At 43.2% G+C, this 26,610-nt stretch overlaps 1 protein-coding gene across 1 annotated transcript in view; it reads right to left on the reverse strand.

Moving 5' to 3' along the window:
• ccnc (cyclin C) overlaps positions 1-22,828 on the reverse strand; it is a 41,534-nt gene extending 18,706 nt beyond the window's left edge. Inside the window, exons 1-8 of the mRNA XM_060902822.1 lie at positions 22,676-22,828; positions 16,440-16,546; positions 15,560-15,644; positions 13,973-14,042; positions 13,844-13,895; positions 13,676-13,731; positions 10,087-10,122; positions 9,914-10,005 (exon numbers count right to left, since the gene is read on the reverse strand). Of these exons, the coding sequence (XP_060758805.1) occupies positions 9,914-10,005; positions 10,087-10,122; positions 13,676-13,731; positions 13,844-13,895; positions 13,973-14,042; positions 15,560-15,644; positions 16,440-16,546; positions 22,676-22,707 (530 nt within the window). The 5' untranslated portion in view covers positions 22,708-22,828. The remainder of the gene's footprint in view (positions 1-9,913; positions 10,006-10,086; positions 10,123-13,675; positions 13,732-13,843; positions 13,896-13,972; positions 14,043-15,559; positions 15,645-16,439; positions 16,547-22,675) is intronic.
• Between the last annotated feature and the right edge of the window lie 3,782 nt (positions 22,829-26,610).

Below are 26,610 nucleotides of genomic sequence, written 5' to 3' on the forward strand. Positions count from 1 at the left end.
GAGCACCGGCGCGGGGCTAGCAAGAGAACCATGAGTGAAATGATCTACTGTTTGAGTTAGTCTACAACTCTAATCAGAGAGATAGGTTACACAGTGACGGTAGGCTTGACATGCTTGATTATAATATAAAGTACACTATTATATTAAGTTTAAGTTGTTCGTTGATAAATATTGCATTGAATCTGATTTTTACTGTTTCAGCTCACTTAACACATTTTGTACTTTTACACTTTCTGCCTGTTGATGCGTCGCGCTGTCCAATCAGAGGCGGCCAAATTTGCATATTACAGGAAGGATTTCTGGGATAGCATTGAGTTTACAGTTCAGAGGGATCTGGCTTCTTTAGACGCTGTCTTCTTAAAACTGAATAAATATTTAAAAAGAGCCAAATTAGCCAGTCTTTTGAACGGCTCTTTTCAAAGAACGGATCACAAAGATGCGGATCCCATCAAAGAGCCGTAAATCCCATCTCTACTAGCGCGCCCTGCCCGCGCTGGTTCTTTGGGGGGGGCAGAGGACTCTGGCTGTGCGGGGCGTGGCATTACAGTCTAGCTACTATCGGTTTTCTAAGCAAAGTCTCTATTCCAAGTTCCTGGCAGTTTCAAAAGCTTATGAAAAACCTACATCATGTCACAGAGCGTTAATCTCGCGATAAAAAAATTATCGCCGTTAAAATTGAGTGAAGTTAACGCGTTAATAACGCGACATTTTTGACAGCACTAAATATATTTTTTATATATATATATATATATATATAAAAAAATTTTTCCTGTCCTGTCCCAATCCCAGAAGAATGACTCCTGTCCCATCCTGTTCCTTGCGTTGAAACTAATAAAATGGTGTTCATTCATATTAGTACTACATATAAAATCTAACTGACTTATGATTCCCGTCCCATTCTCTCCTGTTGACGATTTTTTCTGTCTCACCCCAGTCACTTGATGAACAGTGAAATTGACTCCCATCCCACAGGAATACTGAAAAAAAAAAAAGTCACCCATGAAAGTACATCTCAAATTTAGTGCAGCTACCAATTCTATTCAGCGCTAAAGCAGTGTATATAAAATTGTTAAAATTTTACATTGATGGAGTTTTGCTAACGCTGAGACACAAGGAGACTGACCAAGAGAGACAGATTATGCGAGAGAGAGACAGAGAGAGAGGGGAGAGTGTGTGCACGCGCACGTGTGTGAGAGAGCGCACATGTATGAGATCAAGTGTGCGCGTGCATGTATGTGAAAGTGCGTGCACATGTATGAGAGCGAGCGCACACGTTTGTGCGTGTGAAAAAGAGTGTGCACGCATGTATGTGATAGAGAGAGGCGTGTGCATGCGCATGTATGTGAGAGAGAGCATGTGCGCGTGCATGCATGAGTGCGCGTGCATGCATGTGTGAGAGAGAGCGCGTGAGTGCACGTGCATTTGTACGTGTGAAAGTGCGCACATGTATGTGATGGCGAGAGACAGAGAGAGAGAGGTGTGCGCACGTGTGCATGTATGTGATGGAGAGAGAGGTCTGCGCGCGTGTGCATGTATGTGATGGAGGGAGGGAGAGAGAGAGAGAGAGAGAGAGGTGTGCACGCGTGCACATGTATGTGATGGAGAGAGAGGTATGCATGCGTGCACATGTATGTGGAGAGAGTGAGAGAGAGAGAGAGAGAGGGGTGTGCACATGTATGTTATGGAGAGAGAGAGAGAGAGAGGTGTGCGCGCACGTGTGCATGTATGTGACAGAGCGCACGCGTGTTTGTGTATGTAAAACAGTGTGCGCATGCATGTGATAGAGGTGTGTGTGCACGCATGTGTGCATGTGAGAGAGAGGGAGCACACGAGAGCGCACGCACATCTGTGCGTGTGAAAGTGTGTGTGTGTGTGTGTGTGTGTGTGCACGCATGTACAGTATGTGACCGAGAGAGAGGTGTGTGCATGCATGATACACACACACACATACACACACTTCCAAAAAAGTTGGGACAAAGTACAAATTGTAAATAAAAACGGAATGCAATAATTTACAAGTCTCAAAAACTGATATTGTATTCACAATAGAACATAGACAACATATCAAATGTCGAAAGTGAGACATTTTGAAATTTCATGCCAAATATTGGCTCATTTGAAATTTCATGACAGCAACACATCTCAAAAAAGTTGGGACAGGGGCAATAAGAGGCTGGAAAAGTTAAAGGTACAAAAAAGGAACAGCTGGAGGACCAAATTGCAACTCATTAGGTCAATTGGCAATAGATCATTAACATGACTGGGTATAAAAAGAGCATCTTGGAGTGGCAGTGGCTCTCAGAAGTAAAGATGGGAAGAGGATCACCAATCCCCCTAATTCTGCGCCGACAAATAGTGGAGCAATATCAGAAAGGAGTTTGACAGTGTAAAATTGCAAAGAGTTTGAACATATCATCATCTACAGTGCATAATATCATCAAAACATTCAGAGAATCTGGAAGAATCTCTGTGCGCAAGGGTCAAGGCCGGAAAACCATACCGGGTGCCCGTGATCTTCGGGCCCTTAGACAGCACTGCATCACATACAGATATGCTTCTGTATTGGAAATCACAAAATGGACTCAGGAATATTTCCAGAGAACATTATCTGTGAACACAATTCACCGTGCCATCCGCCGTTGCCAGCTAAAACTCTATAGTTCAAAGAAGAAGCCGTATCTAAACATGATCCAGAAGTGCAGACGTCTTCTCTGGGCCAAGGCTCATTTAAAATGGACTGTGGCAAAGTGGAAAACTGTTCTGTGGTCAGACGAATCAAAATCTGAAGTTCTTTATGGTAATCAGGGACGCCGTGTCATTCGGACTAAAGAGGAGAAGGACGACCCAAGTTGTTATCAGCGCTCAGTTCAGAAGCCTGCATCTCTGATGGTATGGGGTTGCATTAGTGCGTGTGGCATGGGCAGCTTACACATCTGGAAAGACACCATCAATGCTGAAAGGTATATCCAGGTTCTAGAGCAACATATGCTCCCATCCAGACGACGTCTCTTTCAGGGAAGACCTTGCATTTTCCAACATGACAATGCCAAACCACATACTGCATCAATTACAGCATCATGGCTGTGTAGAAGAAGGGTCCGGGTACTGAACTGGCCAGCCTGCAGTCCAGATCTTTCACCCACAGAAAACATTTGGCGCATCATAAAACGGAAGATACGACAAAAAAGACCTAAGACAGTTGAGCAACTAGAATCCTACATTAGACAAGAATGGGTTAACATTCCTATCCCTAAACTTGAGCAACTTGTCTCCTCAGTCCCCAGACGTTTACAGACTGTTGTAAAGAGAAAAGGGGATGTCTCACAGTGGTAAACATGGCCTTGTCCCAACTTTGAGATGTGTTGTCATGAAATTTAAAATCACCTAATTTTTCTCTTTAAATGATACATTTTCTCAGTTTAAACATTTGATATGTCATCTATGTTCTATTCTGAATAAAATATGGAATTCTGAAACTTCCACATCATTGCATTCCGTTTTTATTTACAATTTGTACTTTGTCTCAACTTTTTTGGAATCGGGGTTGTGTATATATATATATATATATATATATATATATATGAGAGAGCATGTTTGTGCATGTGAAAGTGCACGCGCATGTATGTGAGAGAAGCGTGCGCATGTATGAGAGTGAGAGAGAGCGCACATGCGCTTATGCATGTGAAAGAGTGCGTGTGCACGCATGTATGTGACAGAGAGGTGTGTGCATGCGCATGTATAAAAGTGTGGGCGCATGCATGAGAGAGAGAGAGAGAGCGCGCATGCACGTTTGTGCATGCATGTATGTGAGAGGCTTTCGCATATATATGTGAGAGAGGTGTGTGCGCACGCGTGCGCATGTATGTGAAAGAGAGCATGTGCACGCATGTATATGAGAGAGAATGTGTGTGTATGAGAGTGTGTGCACATGCATGTATATGAGAGAGAATGTGTGTGTATGAGAGTGTGTGCACATGCATGTATGAGTGCGTGTATATATGTATGTATGAGAGCGCGTGCATGTTTGTGCGTGCACATCATCATCATCATGTTTTCCCCTATGGCCTACCCTTGGCCCTCGGCCGCGACTGAAGGCCAAGACTATTGTCCAACAGTTGGTGGAATTCGGATTTATCCATCATTGTCGCCCTTATTTGTGTGTGGTCCATACGGAGTCTCTTTTCGACATTTGCCCAGATCTTATTCGGTGTTCGCTTGTCGAATAATACTTGCTTTTGTAAGGCATCGTTTTCCAAGCGACACACATGTGCCATACATTTCATGTACTGCCCATGGCAAAAAAGTCTGTTATGTGGCCAGTGTTGGTAATAGTAGTGCATAGTTTGTCGTTAGGACCAATTAAGTTCCCCTTCAACTTGTGTAGTTGGATCCACGCCTTTTCTTCGCTGGGATCGTGTGGGAGCATTTTTCCTAGCATATCCCCCGGCCACCATCTTTCTCAAAAAGCCATTCCAAACATTCTCGATCTTTTGGAGGTCATCTGCTGTCAGCTCGTAAGTTTGAATTCCATATAGTAGACGCGATCTCACACACGCAATTAGGATCTTTATACGCGTGTCGAGATATATTTCTCTACCGGTCAGAAAGTGTTTTAACTCGTCCCACTTTTGGAACGCAGAAGCAATTCTCGAGTGCAGGGCGGCAGCCGACTTTTCTGTGTTCGTAAATCAAAAATGGCGTAAGTAACGAAATTCTCTGACGTTTTTAATGAGGGTGTCATTTACAGAGAGTAGGGACCTCTGAGCTCTGATCGACTCGTTGACATTGAAAGCCATGGTCTCTGTTTTTGAATATGACATTTGCAGCCCGAATCTTGAGAAGGCGTTGTCATATATAGCGAGGATTTTACTGAGCTCTTTGATGCGATTAGAGAAAAGCACCACATCATCTGCGTATAATAGTTCCGTCACTCTTAACTGCCCAGTTGATGTTGCTCTCTTCTGATAATCACGAGGTGAGACTTCATTTGGTATCTGGAACTCTATCAGCACACCAGTGTCTGGAAACTGCTTCTTTATCTCATACTTTGCGCACCTCAAGACAAAGGCCGAATCCCATTTCACCCCTTGGACCAACCCCTTGGCCCTTCCCCTCCATTTTGCGCATTCACGTGAAGGGGTAGCCCAATCCCAGTTAACGCGGAGGGGTAGGGGAAGGGGTAGGGCTTCTGTACCCCTCCAAACGGAGATTTTCCTGGAGCTGACTCCGAACGAAGGGGTTTGAGTGATTTCCCACAATGCCATGTGGATTTCAGCGAGATTTCATGCGGATTTCAGAAAGATGGCGGTTCCCGCGGCGAAAGATTGTCATAAATGTATTTTCTCCATTATTTACGTGTTTTAAGTTGTTATCCAGAGGAAACACGCCGCTTGATTCGCTTTCGAGCTGAGAATGAGCAGCGATTTCTGAAATCCAAGCTGCTGCTAAAAAGCTTTGGGAGTGAGTATTGTTTTCGGTTGCTTGACTGCGTACGTTTTGTTCTGTTATTCTCGCTTTTATTGTTTACATGAGTGTTCTGACACCTCATTCTGTCGGATGTGGTGCACGAAGCGCCAAAGATATCCCATTCAGTGGTGTTAGTTAACAAATCACACCCTGCCAGCAGAGATTTCTGGTTCTGCCTCTGGCTCTGACTGTAGCGGCTGGTCGCAGCCAATGACGCATTTGGTCGCGTTTTGCTAACGTAAATGCTGACGGAGGTACGCGATGACGTATGCGATCGTTGAAGGGCTATCCCAATACGTAAGGGTTGAATTTCAAGCCCTATCCCTTGTAGCTCAGTTTCAAGGGGAAGGGCCAAGGGGAAGGGGGAGGGGAAGGGGTAGAAATTAGAATTGGGCCAAAGTCCATGTATATATTGAAAATTAGGGGACTTTCGAGGGCGCCTTGGCGGCATCCAACAAACGTTTCGAAATGCTCCACAGCACCCTTGATGCAAGCCTTTGTACCAATGTAGAGAGCCCTGAGGACAGACACCAATTTAGGACAGGACAGTCAAATTTCTAGCACACGGAATAGTGCCTCGCACGGGACCCAGTCGTATGCTGCTTTAAGGTCGACAAAGCAGAGGAACAGTGATTGCTTTTCCTTCTCTAGAATATGTTGAGTGATATATATGGCATCACAGGTGGATCTATTTTTCCTGAATCCAAATTGTGCGTCCAGCAAAATAATCTCGTAGATCGTCCTTATCCTCTCCATGACAATAGCGGACACGATTTTTGACATCGTTGCAATTATTGACAGACCACGGTAGTTTTCGGCCAGACGTTTGGAACCCTTCTTATGAAGGCAAGTTATTATGGAGATTAGCCGCACGCTTGGAATCTTCAGGCATGTCCATATAACACCCAACAAAAACACTAAATATTGAAGGAGTCGTGTAGATTGGGAGTACTTCAGTTGTTCAGCGTAGATACCATCCGTGCCCTGACATTTCCCGTTGTTAAGCTTTTTAAAACAACGTTCTAACTCTGAGGTGTCTGGAGGGCTCTCATCTACAGGATCCAGGTTTTGTGGTGGGAGTGTATGTGGAAATTCTTCAGGGAGTACAAGCTCAGGCTGCTGCTGAAATTCTCGCTGACCTAGGTGCTGGGCGAAATGTTCTTGTAATTTCAGTGGGTGGATAAACTGCATGTTCTTTCTCGGCAGTGATGTGTGATTCTTAGCAAGGTGGAATTCTTCCTCTGTATCTCGTTGCTCACTAGCAAAATTGATCTTACTTGCCTTTTTCCTGAAATACTCCCTCTTGAGCGAAATGCGCATTTTCCTTATCTTCTTAGAAAGTTCTTTCTTTTCTGCCAGCGCACGTGACGCTCGTCGTTTGGAAACTAAACTCAGGAATTCCTTGTTGATCCAGGGCTTAAAGTCACACTCTTTTTGTCTCGGTGGGATAATATCTGCAGAAGCTTCAGTTATAGCATCCACTATCCTTTGGTTGACGAGATCAACATTTTCAGGTGTCGGTAGGTCTCCTAGCAGCTCATCAAGCCGCTTGCTGTATTGAGTCTGTATGGTGTCAGATTCTCTCAGGACGCGTACATTTAGGACATGACGCTGTGCCTTCACTGATTTGCTCTTCTTGAAGATTTTACGCCTTCTTCTTTTAGTTGGAAACATTGCGTCCAGCACAACTATTCGGTGGTCTGATTCAAATGGGTCACTAACACTCGGGTATGATCTGCAATTCCTTGTGGCTCTCTTTACATACCATTCGCTTATGATGTAGTCTAGGCGACGTTCAAACCCCTTAGGGGACTTGTAAGTAAATCTATGCGTATCGTTTCTGGTGTCAAACATGGTGTTCAGGATATACAGCGAGTTATTCTCGGCCACCTCGAGTAGCTGGTTCCCATTGAAACTTGTTGGATTCTTGGCGCTGTTCCTCCCGATACACTGCCACCTATCATGTGGGCTGTCAGTCCCTATAGTTGCACTGAAGTCTCCACACAAAACGATCTTATAAGAATAATAAGACTTTGTTGTCTGCCAGCAATCTAGAAAGGTTATTATAAAAGGCTTCTCTGGTCGAGCTTGCATATTCCTCAGTTGGTGAGTAACAGGAAAAAAAGGCATATTTTTGTCCCGCGGACCAAAACTCTTGCAACTGATATTCTTGCCTCCATTGAGTGTTCCACATCAACCAGTTTCACATGTGGGGCTAGTACAATAGCAACACCAGCCAGCCCCCTCCCTTTCATTCCATTGTAGAGAACCTTCCAGCCATTGAGGATGGGATCGTCGAACTCAATTTCTCCTTGGCCAGTGATGCGGGTCTCCTGCATGCAGCAGATGTCTTGTTTAAACATCCTCACTTACATCACACATTCCGCCAATTTGCTTTCGCACTTTGCGGTACGAACATTGATTGTGCCAATTGAGGTTTTTCACCCACGTGACCAAGTCATGTGATGCATCGTTAGGCTGCCATTTTGGACGTCACGGCTCGAATCAGTTTGAATGCGAGGAAGGCGACAAACGAAAAACATAAAAGAAAAAGGAGCGAGATGCAGAAAACACCTTCACTATCCAGCAACGTAGGGCGTTTACAGGGTGAGCAGAGGGAGAGGTATTTGCAAAAATTGAGGTTAGCAGGCTTAGAGAACAACGTTTACCTGCTTCCACCAGGATTGTTCACTGACGTACGGAAGTACACGAAGCCCTCGTCTTTACCTGACTTCGGCCCACATGATCTGTATACCTATGTCGTTAAAAACCCATCGCCATACACAGGTATTGATCTGAAAGCGTATAAGAGTTTGGATGCCTACAAATATTTTGTGTCAGGCTGGGTAACATGCCTACATCAGCGGGTCGTCCCTGGAGCCGGTGGTCGCCATCTTATTACAGCTAAGGTTTGTTCACATTTTCATTTACTTTCGGTCCTCAGGATAAACAAAATGTTATTAAATGTCATTGAAATAACTTCTTAGTCTGTTGAGACATGGCCCGTTATAAATTTGCTGCTACCAGGCAATGACCAAGAACTGTATTATTAGGGTCGGTGTCTGTGTTGTAGCAGTGTACTAGCAGCTAGCTGTTAGCACTAGCTAATGTCAACAACATAGTAGCTAGTATGTTACTGTAGCAATGTTTACGTTCAGTCATTTGGATGACTGTTAAAACCTTTCAGTCTCAAGTTTTTCCTTTACTGTATTTACTAGTTTACTGTAATTATGATCCGGCAGCTATTTACACCGGATCCAGTATAAATAGCTGCCGGAGCGCGCTCCGGCTTGCTCCCCCTCAAATTAAGCAGCGCGCTCCGGCTTGCTCCCGGAGTGCTCCGGCCGAGGTTCTGGAGCGCGCTGCTTAATTTGAGGGGGAGCAAGCCGGAGCGCGCTCCGGCAGCTATTTACACTGGATCCGGTGTAAATAGCTGCCGGATCATAATTACAGTAAACTAGTAAATACAGTAAAGGAAAAACTTGAGACTGAAAGGTTTTAACAGTCATCCAAATGACTGAACGTAAACATTGCTACAGTAACATACTAGCTACTATGTTGTTGACATTAGCTAGCTTGACCTTCAAAATGGCGGACACCGGGGCGTCACGTGACCCTGTGACGTCAGGAGAAATACCTCAATACGTACATGGTGAGAAGGTGGAGGTTTGTCTTTGTCACCGCTGATGGCCATAGCTGCCATGGAACTGGGAGAGTGACCTCTGGGAAGGTCGCACACAAAGCAGTAGTAATAATAATAATAATAATAATAATAATAATAATAATAATAAGACTAATACTTAAAAAGTTATTCAACTAAATAAATAATAATAATAATAATAATAATAATAATAATAATTATTCGAAAAATGGACACAAAATTAGGAGTTGGATATTTCCGAGTAATTATCTACCTTTGGTGATCTTAGTTAACTAGAGTGAAAGAGGCTACTTGACAACCTAGTCGCCAGTGACTCCGTTGGCTCACTCGACCGCAAGGTCAAGATCCCCAGGGTGCACCTGTCCTATTGACGGAGGTGGAGTCTGGCTAGGGTGTGATAGGCGTTTAGGCTTGTCTGGACTTACTTCACTGCCTTCCAAGACTAGCGGATACACATCCGAGAGTTGCGCTTCAACACCCTATGCGCAACTCTCGGACACGCACATGTATAAGTGTATATGTATATACGCGTGTATGAGTGCGCGTGTGAGAGAACAGGAAAGATGAAGTCAGTTACTTTCTGTGGTTTGGGTAAAAAGAGTGCTGATGTCCAGAAGTAGACCGGAGGTCAAATTGGTCAGAAGAAAACAAAATGGCAGAAAAAGAAAATTCAGAAAGCTCTCTCCAGGGGAGGAAGCTCTTGATAGTGAATTCTCAAGAGGCCCCCAGCTAACAGTTATCCTGTTATGGACAGGGAGTGTAAAATGACTGCATTACTGTTCTTACCATGCGAGTGGGAGGAGCATGTCCTCCTGACCCATGTCCTGTACATACTGTAACAGAGGTCTGTAGGGATGGTACACAATCAGACAGCAGTCCTGAAACACAGCCAGACTTCCATCAGTGCAGCACTGAATCACTGATCAGTTATAAAACACTGGAGATGGAGACGCACTCACCATCAGCTCCAGTAGGTAGAACTCGCACTCCAAGATCTACAGTGGAAAGGAGGAGAAAGGGAGAACAGGAGACTCATGTCTGTAAACTGTGCACATATGCTCATAATCCTCACCCGAACCCGGTCCTTCTCCACCGAGCCTCATGATATTGGCTCTGACACAGTAAACACTGGTACATTTTTATTCCTCCACCATTAACCTTTCATGTTAATACAGTAGCAGTCAAAAGTTTGTATACCCCTACTCATTCATAGGTTTGTCTGTATTGTGATTACTTTCTACATTGTTGAACAATACTGAAGACATCAGAACTATGAAATAACTACACGTACGTTCCAGATGTTATGTGGTAAAGGGGGGGGAAATAAAGCGCAATACATTTCATATTTTAGATTCTTCCAAGTATCCAGCGTTACCTTGACGCTCTGCACACTATTGCCATTAGCTCAACCAGCTTCATGAGGGAGTCACCTGGAATGCTTTTTTTTTTTTTTTATTAACAGCTATGCCTCGTCAAAAGTTAATTAGTGCAATTTCTTTCCTTCTTAAATGCGTCTGAGATCAAACAGTAAATAAAACACAGTAAATAGCCCGATTCCACAATTGTAGTAATCCATTGTGTCAAGTACTGCTCAACTAAGTAAAGAGAAACGACATCCATCATTACTTTGACACAAAATTAGAATTCTTCTGCCCACACTTTTAACTGGTAGTGTAGTTTAAATTAAAACACACCAATTTGAATCATTTTATTAAACAGAATTTCATTTATTAATTTTTTTTTAACCTCCATGTTATTGAACCTCACACCATTTCACTTTCACCTTTTAAAAATCGTATCCTCACACAGTGTGTTTAGTTAGTTCTTTCACACGTGCATCTGACCTAGGCGTTCTCTCGAGACCCATCAACCTCTAGTATTGGTCGTCAAAAAGACGGGTTACCGGGTCTCGCGAGAACGCCTAGGTCAGATGTATGTGTGAAAGAACTAACTAAACACACTGTGTGAGGATACGATTTTTAAAAGGTGAAAGTGAAATGGTGTGAGGTTCAATAACATGGAGGTTAAAAAAAAAATTAATAAATGAAATTCTGTTTAATAAAATGATTCAAATTGGTGTGTTTTAATTTTCTGCAACGACAGGCTTCAAAATTCCCTTTCAGGGATCTTTCGGAGCGTGTTGTGCGCGAGCTTGGGACCCAGTCATGATGGGAAACACCTGATGCCGATTTGAGCGCAATCAACACGTGCTGTAAAGACACTTCGCGAAGTATTCTGTCAGGTCTGCGGCGATAGACAACTAAATGCAGGTAGAGTGTATTAGCGGGTGTGATATTTACAAAAACGAAACTGAAAACAGAGTTATAAACATGGCTACAAACAAACGTGACAGTGGTGATGATAATACTTCACAAAGCTTCTGTCTCCTTACATAGACGTACTGATTGCGCTCAAATCAGTATCAGGTGTTTCCCATAATGACTGGCTCCCAAGCAGACGCACAACACGATCTGAAGGATCCCCAAATGTAAATGCACTGAAGTCTCGGTGAAGGTTAGTCTCTGCCGAACCACTGTGCTGCTCATGTTCACTTCACTGTACAAGAGTGAGCGTCGCGCTGCAGTTCTGAAACTATTATAATTTTTTTTGGAATTCTTACCTTCATGGAAACGAAGTGAGTTTTTGACCTCCCTGTTCACCACTGAGTCCCACTGAATGTCCCCCCCCCAATTTTCCCTTCCATGTTTAGAAATCTCTCTAGTTTCCCCCCCCCACCTGGTGATGAATTTCATCTCATCTCATTATCTCTAGCTGCTTTATCCTGTTCTACAGGGTCGCAGGCAAGCTGGAGCCTATCCCAGCTGACTACGGGCGAGAGGCGGGGTACACCCTGGACAAGTCGCCAGGTCATCACAGGGCTGACACATAGACACAGACAACCATTCACACTCACATTCACACCTACGGTCAATTTAGAGCCACCAATTAACCTAACCTGCATGTCTTTGGACTGTGGGGGAAACCGGAGCACCCGGAGGAAACCCACGCGGACACGGGGAGAACATGCAAACTCCACACAGAAAGGCCCTCGCCAGCCACGGGGCTTGAACCCGGACCTTCTTGCTGTGAGGCGACAGCACTAACCACTACACCACCGTCCCGCCGTGATGAATTTCTTTTGGTAAATTAAAAAAAAAAAAAAATCTGATGTTTTTCTTTTGTTCAAAACAATCTGCACATCCAAAAAATGCAGCAAAACCTTCCCATACTGATCAATAACAATTAACCCACCTGAATGAAGCACTACAAGCGTGCCCAGTCATGGCGGCACAGTTACCGTTGCTATGGGGTCACATGACTGTGCAAAGCCTCCATTGGAGAAAATTATGATGAAACAAAAACAAGTAACGAGCAATTTTAATTTATAATTTTGCAATCATGATTGTGCGTGCGATAGGATGACTGATTATTTTATTGGGCTGTTTGCTGCATCTCTTTCCATCCTGGTTGGCAATGCAGAGGCTGAAAGGGTCTTCAGCTGTAGCAACAAAATAAAGGTTGGCCTCTGCAACCAGTTTAGTATCAGTACATCGGCCCGCCTTGTTTGTCTAAGCTACGCCAAGATAGGCTTTGAGGACTTCCTGCTTGAAGTCGTCGCAGAACTTTTCATGCGACCTCATCTACGGCGTGTGTGAAATCTCTAATGCTTATTTGCCTTTAGGCACAAAGGCTACACGTGCTAGAAAATAAAGAATTTTCTTGAAATAATTTGAGTTGACGGATTCTTTTTTTCAGACATTCACTACCTAAAAACACCTGATTTGAAGAGTTTCTCCAAACTGATTTTCATGCCAAGATTGCACCGGAGGGCCCTAAATTTGCTTAAATATTTCACATTTTCCAGGGGGAGCATGCCCTCGAACCCCCCAGTAGGCGCCCCTGCCGACACCCTTCTCTAAATTTCTAGATCTAACCCTGCATCTAACCCAAAGACTCATCTGAGAAACAGTCTTCCTCCACAGGACACTGATGAACCTAAAACCTCTGCTTTAGTCTCTCTATTAAAGAATACGTCTTACTGAGGAGCAGGTCATGTGACTCAGAGAGACGATCTTCATGTTATTAAATATACTGCTTGCAGTAGAACATTTTTTATTCAAAAGCAAGAACCATACAATCATCACAGCTGCATCTGCAGGAAGCTTGTAAGTGAAAGTCAGTGTGTGCTAGAAGTAATGAGCAGACTGATTAACGCTCCTGCAGCGGAGAATAACTTCACTGCTCATCACAAAACACTTCACACAACGGCGTGACACAAGAGCCGAGCTCACTTTCCAGGGTGACACGACTTCAGCACAGCAATGAGACTTTCACACCAGGGCATCGGAGTGTGTGCACGCGTGTGTGTGTGTGTGTCACTTGCATTATCTGATCCATGATACATGACTAAAGAATGATCTATCAGCGATCTCTCTCTCTCTCTCTCACACACACACAGCAAAGTAGTCATGTGATCACACAATCAGGTCTAAAGTCATTTTCAGACAGGTGGTTATGAGTGTGTTCCCCAGGACCAGTGTTACTTACATGGTTCATTCGGTATGGAAACTCCTTGGGAAAGGCGTACGAGAACCGAGTTTTCACTGCAGAGATAAACACAAACATGATTGTTTTTCAAACACAGAAAAATGAACGTTGGGGATTTGATAAAGTTCAGTGTTTTAACGTGAGAACATTCCTCATTTCTTCACTTACACACAGACGTTGCTGCAGAAATAAGGCGGGTGTTTGAAACAACGCCGAATTCCTGCAACAACAAAAAAGGGGGGGGGGGTGAAATTGTGCAGGACTTTGAAAATAAATCCTGAATAAATAATTTGTTACCTCAACTTTAGATGCTAGAAACACACAGGTAGGAGCCATCAACACTGGGTCAATGCTCTTCAGAGAGTACCTGCAAAAATACAACATTATAAACAAACAACAAATAAATAAATAAAAACAGCAACAATAAGACCAACAGTAATAAAAATAGCAATCACAATAATAAATAAAACAGCAAATAATAAAAGCAGCGATAAAAATAAAAATAGTAAACAATAACAGCAATAAAAGTAAATAAAACAGCAATAATAAATAAATACATAATAATAAAAACACCAACAGCAATAACAAATAAAAACAGGAATAATAAATAACCAGCAATAATAATAATAATAATAAAACAATAGCAGTAAACATAAATAGATAACCGCAATAACAATAAAAAGTTTGATCTCTGAATTCAATGCTCTGAGAGCACAATATCCCCCGCCTGCAACTGTGCCATAACTCTGGTAAAATGTGACTGAATTGAACAAAATTGCAATATGCATATTACCGACATAACGAATTGTGTTAAGTTTCGTGAAATTCCTCCAAAAATTATGAGGAGTTGATTTCAGAAAGTGAGCACCCTTCCCGGGATGGACATCACCACGACATAATCCCCCTTCGGGCCTTTCGGCCAGTGGGGGATAAAAATTGTGAGGGAAGTTGATTTCAGAAAGCGAGCACACCTTGATGAAATTGCCAAAGTTTGTTAATAATCAAGGGCATAACTCTGGGAAAATCTGCCCAAATTAAATGAAATTTCAATATGCGTATAACTGTCATATAACAAAGCCTTTTGCCAAGTTTGGTGAAATTCCTCCACAAATTGTGAGAGGAGCTGACTTCAGAAGAACGTACACCCTCATGAAATTGTCAAAGTACAAGTTATTTAATCAAGAGTCAAAACTCTGGTAAAATTTTCACAAAATTAGATCGCAATATGCATATTACCATCATATAACAAGGCCTTTTGCCAAGCTTCGAGAAATTCATCCAAAAATTGTGAAAGGAGTTGATTTCAGGTGAGCACACCTTCATGAAACTGTCAAAATACAAGGTTGTTCAGCAACGGCTACAACTCTGGTAAAATGTCACCCAATTGAATAAAATTACAATGTGTGTATTACCGACATATAGCAATGCCTTTTGCCAAGTTTCATGAAATTCCTCCAACAAATGTGAGAGGAGTTGATTTCAGAAGGAGAAAAACACTTTTTTCCAAATTGCCAAATTATAATTTTGTTAAATCAAGGGCTGTAACTCTGGTAAAATGTGACTGAATTTAACGAAATTACAATACGCGTATTACCGACATAACACAAAGAAACCTGCCAAGCTTCGTGAAATTCCTCCAAAAATTGAGAGGGGAGTTGATTTCAGAAGGTGAGCACCCTTCCCAGGACAGACGGATGGATGGAAATCGCCATGACACAATCCCCCTTCGGGCCTTTCGGCCAGCGGGGGATAAAAACCACTATTTTACAGAAATTACTATTTTAATGTAACAAATCTTGCTCTGACTGCTGGCAATTTATTTTTCAGCATGAGCTTACCCAAAGCGCTCAGCTACTGTACGTACTCATGGAAACGGAGACTCACCTGGCATAAAAGCGTTTGAAGTAAACGGTTGCCGTAGCGATGACCTGCTGTCGGAGTTTCAGGTGCTCTCCCAAAGCCTGGATCACTGAAACAGCACCAGGACATCGCGGTTACAACCCGATCAAACTCCATTCCAACACATCCTCCCTGCCTTTCCATAAAACCAGCCACAACTCCATCCTCACAGGGAGGATCGATACCTCGTTTAGGACCGTAATCAGGGGCTCTACACGTTTCCTTCCTTAGACTGATTCTTTAACATCACCTCAAATGTAATTCAGGAGAGAATGTGCAGTGAAGTTTACAGGAAGTGTCCGTTTAGAGATCATCTACATACATAAACAAAAAGATAAGGTCTACTGGGACTGGATTAGTTTATCACAGGCACGTCTGTAAGGAGCTCATTAGACTGTTCCTCAGGAGGAGCGAGCTTCAAGTAGGGTTTATTTTCTACAAACCTGGATGTTTGTGTCTTTAGATACATTTTATTACCTGGCACTGACACTGATGGCTGTTATTTATAGAAAGCTAAAGCTGATGATTGTGCCTTTGTGAAAATAAAGCAATGCTGTAACCTGTATCTGTCGTTATTACACTGCCTTTAATTACACTGCAGGAGATTTTATCTTTTCTTCACTTGAAAATGCTCTCCCAGGTAGCGCGTGTAGTCGAGGATTTACTGTCTTTTATACACCCTGGTAATATCAGCTGAATATTGTTGGGCCTTGTAGATAAAATACTGCCATCTTCCTTCTTCATTTTAACAAATGCTACGAATACATTTGAACATTACTCTACCAAATATAACCAGAAATAAACACTAAAAATCTTCCATCCCAATCATACGCACACCAGTGAAGATCATAGAGGTGTTCTGTACCATTTGCAAAAAATATCTGCAGCTTCCAGTACTCCTCCTCTGTGAGAAACTTCAGGTCTTTCTGACGTTCTTTCAGGAGGTCCTGCTTATCCAGCACCCACTGCAGGCTACGAACAGAGAGGAAGGCACTCATTATACTGGCACTGGATTCTGTACCGCATTTCAGACAAATATCCAATGCAGCAATGAATACAGATCTAATTACTTTCAATATCCTGAAGCTTACAGCTGTTAATTAACAATTATTCACCGAAGGTGACGTGAATATCAGTGAATAATTAAATGAGGTCAAGTTGAAGTTGTTCTTCACCAGGCTTGTAGTACTCGAGTACGACTCGTGCCCTAATTTTAAGGATTCGTGACTCGACTTGGACTCGAGCACTGATGACTCGGACTTGGACTCGTGCATTAACTGCATTCGGAGTCATAAATTGGAGATGAGGACTCAGTTTTTTTTTCTTTTTTTTGTAACATCATAATTTGCCATGTTATATATTTATATCTACATTAATTTTTGTACTAATTTCATGTAAGAGTGTCACACCTGCGCGTCTTGGTGCATGCAGGAGATAGACTCTTGGGCGTGCTGTGGACAGTGTGCACGCCAAGCGGACTCTCGCATCTGCACAGGATTAAGGCGCAATCAGAGTGCCGATATAAAACACGCTTACTTTGCGAAGTATTGAGCTGCGTTGCTGACACATTACCGAGCCTTATTTCCTTGTTTGGTTTCCTGATCCCTGATTTCCTGTTTCTTGTCTTTGATTCTGCCGAGTCGACGATAGCCTGTTTGTGCCTCGCTCGACCTGTTGTCTGTTTCACCATTTTACAATTTTTCCTGCCGTTCTGGATTGTTTACTGTCTTCACTTGTAAAAACGCACCTTCTGCACTTACATCCGTCTCCCAACCATCTCTGACAGAATACTTCACTCTCCCTGACAAAGAGAAGCACATTCACCTGTTCATACGTCATGTTCAGGAACAAACTAATGACACTGAAACAGCCACAGCCACCGTCAAATGGTGCAGCTGGAGCGTTGGACTCGACTCAATTTTTTTTAAAAATTATTTGGACTTGAACACTGGGGACTCAAACTCGAGGTTTAGTGACTCAACTACAACACTGTTCACTGAACCGGAGGTGGATAATTGTTTTAGTATAAAGACACATGATTATTTTTAAAAATAATTTTAAAAACCCATTTTAAAAATGTATTTCAAACTTCAAAAACATGGAACTGTAATAAAGGCGCACAACGACTTGTCTCACTTATCCACGCTGGCTCACATAAAATACTTTGTTCTGAAATGGATAAAATAAATCACAATCCCACCTTACCTTTGAATAGTTTTAGACTGAACTTCATAGCATCTTTAGTGCCTTTAGGAACAACTTTTTCTTTCATAATCCAATCCTTCCTCACTTACAGTGACAAAGCGACTGGGCGCCATTTTGCCGAGTTGCTTGAGGTGATTATCGAGAAATAGTCCGAATCTCTTGACCAATCAGTGCGTGAGATTTCCCATATCCACCTGCGTATTTATACTAAACTATAAGATCAGCAGCTTTTCCACCCATTTCTTACTGAGTTGTATCAATAAGACTTTAAAGCGCTGTTCTAAACACAGAGAGCTGAAAGAAAGACTCGGTCTCTTACTTCAACAAATTAAATAAATCTGTCTAATCTAACCAAGTGCTCAAGTGTCTTATTTATTCATTTATTTATTTACTTACAGTAGTGGGAATCAAGACCCCATTAGCACAGTTATTATATTTGATTATTGAGTGATTAACTGCTCTCTTGAATTGAATGGGTTCAAATCTAAAACAAGTCGCCTACTAATAACGTAAACTCGGACCTGATGTGTGGTCAGTGGAAGGCTCAACATAAAATATTACTGTACACATTTAGGCTGTAGCTTATACCAGCCACTGTTGCGTGCGAATTTGAAATCTGATCAATCCTGTGGGAGGAGTCACAATTTTTATGAAATTGCATATGACCCCTGTGTAGCCGCATCCATGGCAGGCAGCGCCACCTGGTGAACAGTTCTTATTGGAATATGTCCTTAATATTTTATCAAAACTACTCCAGTTATATTCTAAAATATTTATTTTATTTACAGGAATCAGTTTCTCATCTCATTATCTCTAGCCGCTTTATCCTGTTCTACAGGGTCGCAGGCAAGCTGGAGCCTATCCCAGCTGACTACGGGCGAAAGGCGGGGTACACCCTGGACAAGTCGCCAGGTCATCACAGGGCTGACACATAGACACAGACAACCATTCACACCTACGGTCAATTTAGAGTCACCAGTTAACCTAACCTGCGTGTCTTTGGACTGTGGGGGAAACCGGAGCACCCGGAGGAAACCCACGCGGACACGGGGAGAACATGCAAACTCCACACAGAAAGGCCCTCGCCGGCCACGGGGCTCGAACTTAGGACCTTCTTGCTGTGAGGCAACAGCGCTAACCACTACACCACCGTGCCGCCGGAATCAGTTTGATTTGAAGAAAAGGAAAAAAAAAAGTGCGTAAAGCTATGAAAACTCACTTCAAAGTTTCCCGTGAATTATAACATCAAAACTAGCAGAAGGAAAATTTTGCTGAATACTTCATCAGAATCAGTGAGCGCGAGAGAACATCCCTATAAAAAAAGTTATCTGATTGATATTCACGAGTGATCCAGTTGGAAACTGATCAGGAGAGAGAGAGAGAGAGAGAGAGAGAGAGAGAGAGAGAGCGCCTGACCGCTTTCCCGTGACTCAAAGAGCACCAGCAGTTTCCTGACATCCCACGAGCAGAGAGTGAACTCTGTTGTACTGACTTCAACCTGCTGTTACTCCCAAAGTACTGAACAGATCTTAACCAGATACATTTTTTGGAAAGCAGAGATTATAAGCTTTTTAATGATAGCATTCATGAACGTTAGATGAGCGTCTGCATGCACAATTTTCACAGCACAGCCAGCAAGCATCTGATATGCCTACATTGTATGCGAGTTTGATCGAAATCCAAATCAATCCTGTAGGAGGAATAGCGATTTTTGTAAATTGTGGACGGATGACAACAAACGATGCGTGATCACATCAGCTCATCTGGTCTGACCTATGGGCAGATGAGCTAATAAATCTATCCAACATTAAAGATGCATTAGCTAAGATTAGTTCAAGAATAGGGCTGGCTCACTGAGTAGCAAGTCCCCATTTCCGATATTCCAAAAGTAATCTGTAACAATTCAGCAGCATCGCAGAGCACAGATCTTAAAAGGTTCTGACTGCAAAGTTGAATTCTATGTAAAATGTTCTATTTCTTTTGGAGTTTCGGGATGTTTCGCTGCTGCACACACTGTGTGTAAATGTTTTGCCGAGATAAAAAGCATCCCACATTTTACAATTCCGGAGATCGCCGAAGCAAGTGAGCAACAATATCATGTGACCACCGTGGGGCATGTTTAACCTACTTTTAACCAAAACAAGTCGGCGTGGGCAAATTTTTCGGACTCCGCTCTCCCTCCAGCTAAAAGTCGGTGGAAAAGAAAAGGAAAGCCTGTCTAGTGAGTGTAACTGCAAGATAGAGCAAGGTTAGATGACATGCCATTTTTCTAGACAGATAACCAAATCATTCTAGCTAGCGCGTAGCTATCTTAGCTTTAGAATGTATGGGTTCGACTCCACGGTAGGGAGTATGGACTTATACACCTTATGTTTTGATCTTACAGAGAAAGAAACGAGAACACAAAAGCAGGAACAGAGAAAAGATGTATTCATCTTTTGTTTCACGGATCTATTTGCGAATGTCAACCACAAATTACATCCCTGTGCCTCAAAACTCTGAGGTCGATGCAGAGTCATGATGTTTTCCGTACTTCGCCATCTTGGTGTGACGCAGTTCCATCTCATCTCATTATCTCTAGCCGCTTTATCCTGTTCTACAGGGTCGCAGGCAAGCTGGAGCCTATCCCAGCTGACTACGGGTGAAAGGCGGGGTACACCCTGGACAAGTCGCCAGGTCATCACAGGGCTGACACAGACAACCATTCACACTCACACCTACGGTCAATTTAGAGTCGCCAGTTAACCTAACCTGCATGTCTTTGGACTGTGGGGGAAACCGGAGCACCCGGACGAAACCCACGCGGACACGGGGAGAACATGCAAACTCCACACAGAAAGGCCCTCGCCGGCCACGGGGCTCGAACCCGGACCTTCTTGCTGTGAGGCGACAGCGCTAACCACTACACCACCGTGCCGCCCCCTGCTAGTGTTCTATGTACAGTATTATGCAAAAGCTTGTGAAATGGCAAACGCTTTCCTTAAGAATGTGCCCTCTTTAGAAAGCTATACCTTCCATACTGTATATCCTGCTTTCATTTTTTACCTTCCTAGTCAGTCAGTCATTCTTCTTTCTTCATTCACACCAAAACAAGACTTGATTTTGAATTATAATTAGAGATGACATGATACCACTGGGGCGGCACGGTGGTGTAGTGGTTAGCGCTGTCGCCTCACAGCAAGAAGGTCCGGGTTCGAGCCCCGGGGCCGGCGAGGGCCTTTCTGTGCGGAGTTTGCATGTTCTCCCCGTGTCCGCGTGGGTTTCCTCCGGGTGCTCCGGTTTCCCCCACAGTCCAAAGACATGCAGGTTAGGTTAACTGGCGACTCTAAATTGACCGTAGGTGTGAATGTGAGTGTGAATGGTTGTCTGTGTCTATGTGTCAGCCCTGTGATGACCTGGCGACTTGTCCAGGGTGTACCCCGCCTTTCGCCCGTAGTCAGCTGGGATAGGCTCCAGCTTGCCTGCGACCCTGTAGAACAGGATAAAGCGGCTAGAGATAATGCGATATGATACCACTTTTTCTTTTCTGATCAGTCAATATTGATACTGATTTTCTTTAAGATTTAAAGTTTGGTTTTTTTTTTAAACTACAGCACATCACACAAATAATCACTTATAAATATTATGAGGTGCAAATGGAATAAAATCAATTCTAACACCACAATGAATAACCAGTCAAGTCTTTTTATATACAGTACTGTGCAAAAGTCTTAGGCACCCTGGGTTTTTTTTTTCTCCATACAAACCTTATCGATTTTTATTTTACGATTTCTACATTATCGAGTCAGCACAAAAACATTTTAGATTACATACGAGACCACTTTTCAGATGAAAAAAGAAAACAATGAAGGTTACTGGGTTTTGGTGCAAAATGAAGACGCGAGTGTGACAGTCAAAGTGTCCAGAAGAACTGTGGCTGGTTCTGTAAGATGCTCGGTAAAACCTACGGCACGGTTGTGTAGTGGTTAGCACATTTCACAGCGAGAAGGTTCCGGGTTCGAACCCAGCGCCCGGCGAGGGCCTTTCTGTGTGGAGTTTGCATGTTCTCCCCGTGTCCGCGTGGGTTTCCTCCGGGTGCTCCGGTTTCCCCCACAGTCCAAAGACATGTAGTCAGGTTGACGTGAGGCGGCCTCAGGCTGAGGTGCCCTTGAGCAAGGTACCGAACCCCTGACTGCTCCCCGGGCGCTGTGTGTGTGTTCACTGCTTCAGATGGGTTAAATGCAGAGGATGAATTTCACTGTACTTGAAGTGACAAAGGTTTCTTCTACAGCTCATTTCCTTATAAAACTGCACTCATTGGGCCTCGGACTACTTCCTCTCACACCAAATATTGGCTTTCATTTATTATGGCTTACTACTGTTTATAGTTTATGTTGAAACATTTCATTTCATTATTTTTGAAGCCATTCTTGGTCCACATCATTTCTTTACATGTGCCCAAGACTTTTGCACTTGCAGTGTGCTGAATGTGTTTTGGTTTTGACAAAGAGCTGAATATTACAGGGACAGAAGCTGCCCCTGATTTAGCTGTATTTATCATCATCATCATTCCAGAACATTCTTGTTCGATACAATGATAACTCTGTATCGAAGCTAAACTGAATTAGAAACGTTTTAATTAAAATAAACCCCACACATTTCTGTGCAGTTTTCGCCACTTGCTCACCAAACATCACCGCGCTTTCCAGCTTTTCAGAAAAACAGCTGAATTCTGACACATTTCTAAACAGACTGAAGCGGAATATCACTCAGTGGCCAGGACACAGTAAAACCCCAAACATTCTTCCACAACAAACCCTGACACACAGCTCTCTGCTTAGCCTAGCCACAACATGCTAGGCCACGAAACGAACGAATTTATCAAAGTGGAAATAATTACACAGTAAAAATACTTACTAATGTGAACTCTGCCAGAAATTCCCTGCCATTGCTGTTGAACTGAGGTAGAGAATACGACGTTAAATTTATATTTAAAAATATATATATATTTGTGAACGCTTCGAGTTCACTGTAAGTAGCGGAGCACCAAATAAAACGCTCCGACTATTCTTCGTCCGTCAGGAATATTGTCCGGATGGGGCACAACAGGAGTGCTAAATATGGTTCCGAAAAGTATGTTGAAACTGGTTGGAAGATCATAATGGACAGCTGAAAGCAAACAAACAAGCAAAATAAAGTATAGTAGACTGGTACCAAAATTCAAAAAAGTGCTTATTTAAGGAGTTAAAGGCATTTTTGAGACAAAGTCGGCAAACAGTCCTATTTTGTCAATTTGGGTGTACCGAATTCAAATCTGCAATATGCGGAGCTCTATCTGACCTCTGTTGACCTCTAGAGGTCATTGAACTTTGGGCCTGTAAACGTCTCAGCTGAACCCAGTTTCTCAGCTTTCTAAGGAATCTCATCTCATCATCTCTAGCCGCTTTATCCTTCTACAGGGTCGCAGGCAAGCTGGAGCCCATCCCAGCTGACTACGGGCGAAAGGCGGGGTACACCCTGGACAAGTCGCCAGGTCATCACAGGGCTGACACATAGACACAGACAACCATTCACACTCACATTCACACCTACGGTCAATTTAGAGTCACCAGTTAACCTAACCTGCATGTCTTTGGACTGTGGGGGAAACCGGAGCACCCGGAGGAAACCCACGCGGACACGGGGAGAACATGCAAACTCCACACAGAAAGGCCCTCGCCGGCCACGGGGCTCGAACCCGGACCTTCTTGCTGTGAGGTGACAGCGCTAACCGCTACACCACCGTGCCGCCCTTTCTAAGGAATGTGTACTAAAATGATTAATGAAGTTAGCAAATGGCCTTGTTTGTTAAATGTTTGGGTGCTGAATTCATTTTTCATTTGTAAAACGACCTCTGATAACCTCAAGGTCATTAAACTTGGCCTATAGGCCTATGCATTTAAAGGCATTTTTAAACTGACTTTACTCCCCCAAAAAGAATATGAACAGACAAAAAACAAATAGAAAGGAACAAATACAACATTAAATGCCAGTCCATGTGACTTACTTCTCACAATGAGAATGCCTAGGCGATCACCTTACATAACATTGCATTACATTTAGCGGTTATTGTTTATACAAAGCTACTGAAAAAAGGACAGATTCAGCAGCATACAAAATGTGGGGGCGTACAGGGCATACAGGTTAATCAGGGTTAGTATATATGAGAGTTTTTTTCTTTGTTGTTTGTTTTTTGTTTTGTTTTGTTTTAAACGGGGTAAAGCCTTTACAAAAAACAAACAACAAAGAAAAAAATGAAAAATGAATTCAGCACCCAAACATTTAACAAACAAGGCCATTTGCTAACTTCATTAATCATTTTAGTACATTTCATTCCTTAGAAAGCTGAGAAACTGGGTTCAGCTGAGACGTTTACAGGCCCAAAGTTCAATGACCTCTAGAGGTCAACAGAGGTCAGGTAGAGCTCGGCATATTGCAGATTTGAATTCGGCACACCCAAATTGACAAAATAAGACTGTTTGCCGACTTTGTCTCAAAAATGCCTTTGGGTGTCACAATTCTGGATTTTGGTACCAGTCTACAGAGTACAAAGTTATAGTGCTGTTTTATAATTTAAAATGTAGATATTTCTGTATTTAACGATATTTTGTTCCTTCTGACAGCACAACAGAGAGAGAGAGAGAGAAAATGGGAGGTGGATCTACAGTAGAGAGACATAATGGGCAGCACGGTGGTGTAGTGGTTCCTCACAGCAAGAAGGTTCTGGGTTCGAGACCAGCGGCTGACAGGGGCCTTTCTGTGTGGAGTTTGCGTGTTCTCCCTGTGTCTGCATGAGTTTCCCCACAGTCCAAAGACCCATGGTGAGGTTAACATGGGGCAGCCATGGTCTGAGGTTGGGCTGAAGTGCCCTTGAGCAAGGCATCTAACCCTCAACTGCTCCTTGGTTGCTGTAGCATAGCTGCCCACTGCTCCGGGTACGTGTGTGTGCTCATTGCTCCCTTGCGTGTGCATGTGTGTGTTCACTGCATCAGATGGGTTAAATGCAGAGGAGGAATTTCACTGTGTACTTAAGTTTGTGCTTGAGTGTACATGTGACAAATAAAGGCTTCTTGGCTTCTTGGCTTGGCTTCTTCATCTTCTAAAAAAATACTGTAGAATAGCTAATAAAATAATCTCATCTCATTATCTGTAGCTGCTTTATCCTGTTCTACAGGGTCGCAGGCAAGCTGGAGCCTATCCCAGCTGACTATGGGCGAAAGGCGGGGTACACCCTGGACAAGTCGCCAGGTCATCACAGGGCTGACACATAGACAACCAGTCACACTCACATTCACACCTACGGTCAATTTAGAGTCACCAGTTAACCTAACCTGCATGTCTTTGGACTGTGGGGGAAACCGGAGCACCCGGAGGAAACCCACGCAGACACGAAGAGAACATGCAAACTCTGCACAGAAAGGCCCTCGCCGGCCACAGGGCTCGAACCCAGACCTTCTTTCTCTGAGGCGACAGCGCTAACCACTACACCACCGTGCCACCCTAATAAAATAATAATAATAGTAATAATAATAATAGATTAGACAATATTGATAGATAAGATTGATGCCTACTCTGAGCTGAAGGTGGAGATTGCAAGATTGTGGAGAATGCCTGAGAATAAGGTCGTAGTGATGATTGGTGCCTTAGGGTCAATACCACTGAAGTTCAAGGATTATCTAGAACAGCTTGGAGTCTGATCTGATTTATGCACTTTGCAGAAGTCAGCCCTTTTGGGTACAGCTCACATGGGGGAAGCCATGGGCTAATGGTTAGAGAAGCAACTGACCAAAAGGTTGCCGATTCAGTTCCCTGGACCAGCAGGAATGGCTGAAGTGCCCTTGAGCAAGGCACCTAACCCCCAACTGCTCCCCAGGCTGCTCTGAGTGTGTTGTACGGCACATCATTCTGGATAAGAGTGTCTGCTAAATGTCATGAATGTAATATAATGCATACTGAGAAAGGCATGTAAACTCTGTCTGAGGCTTGACAGACATGTAAACATAAAGATAATACACAAAGATAGAAGATAACACACACTGTGCAACATGTAATAATAATAATAATAATAATAATAATAATAATAATAATAATGACCCCCAAGCTGTTGGAAGCACACAATTGTGTAGAATGTCTTTGTATACTGTCTTTGGAACCAAGAGGTCCAAACCTGTTCCAGCATGACAATGGCAACACTCCTGTACACAAAGCGAGCTCCATGAAGACATGGTTTGAGAAGGTTGGAGTGAAGAACTCGAGTGTCCTGTACAGAACCCTGACTGAGCTCATCCTCACTGAACACCTTTGAGATGAACTGGAACACCGAATGAACCCCAGACCTCCTCATCCATCAGTAGTACCTGATCTCACTAATGCTCTTGTAACTGAATGATCACAAATCCACACAGTCACGCTCCAAAATCTAGTTGAAAGCCTTCCCAGAAGAGAAGAGAAGAGTAGAGGTTATTATAACAGTAAACACAGAGGGACTAAATATGGAATATGATGTTCAACAAGTACATATGGGCGTGATGGTCAGGTGTCCACATACTTTTGGCCATACAGCATGATCTCATCTCCAGGTTGTGAGCATTTCCCCGGATGGAACATGGTGATGCACAGCACAGTTGTCGTATTGATGTTAATATTTCCGTCTATTTCTAGCAGGGATACATTTTTTCACGGAGGCGCGTCAGATGGCTGAGTGCTTCATCTTGGTGTGAAACTGAGACTCGACATTCCTCAGTCCGGATCAGGCGGGTATATAAACTGGCACCATGACTGAGGAGCACCACAACCTGATTCCAGCTCTTTAT

The sequence above is a fragment of the Neoarius graeffei genome, chromosome 21, assembly GCF_027579695.1.
Source record: "Neoarius graeffei isolate fNeoGra1 chromosome 21, fNeoGra1.pri, whole genome shotgun sequence".
Taxonomy (NCBI): domain Eukaryota; kingdom Metazoa; phylum Chordata; class Actinopteri; order Siluriformes; family Ariidae; genus Neoarius; species Neoarius graeffei.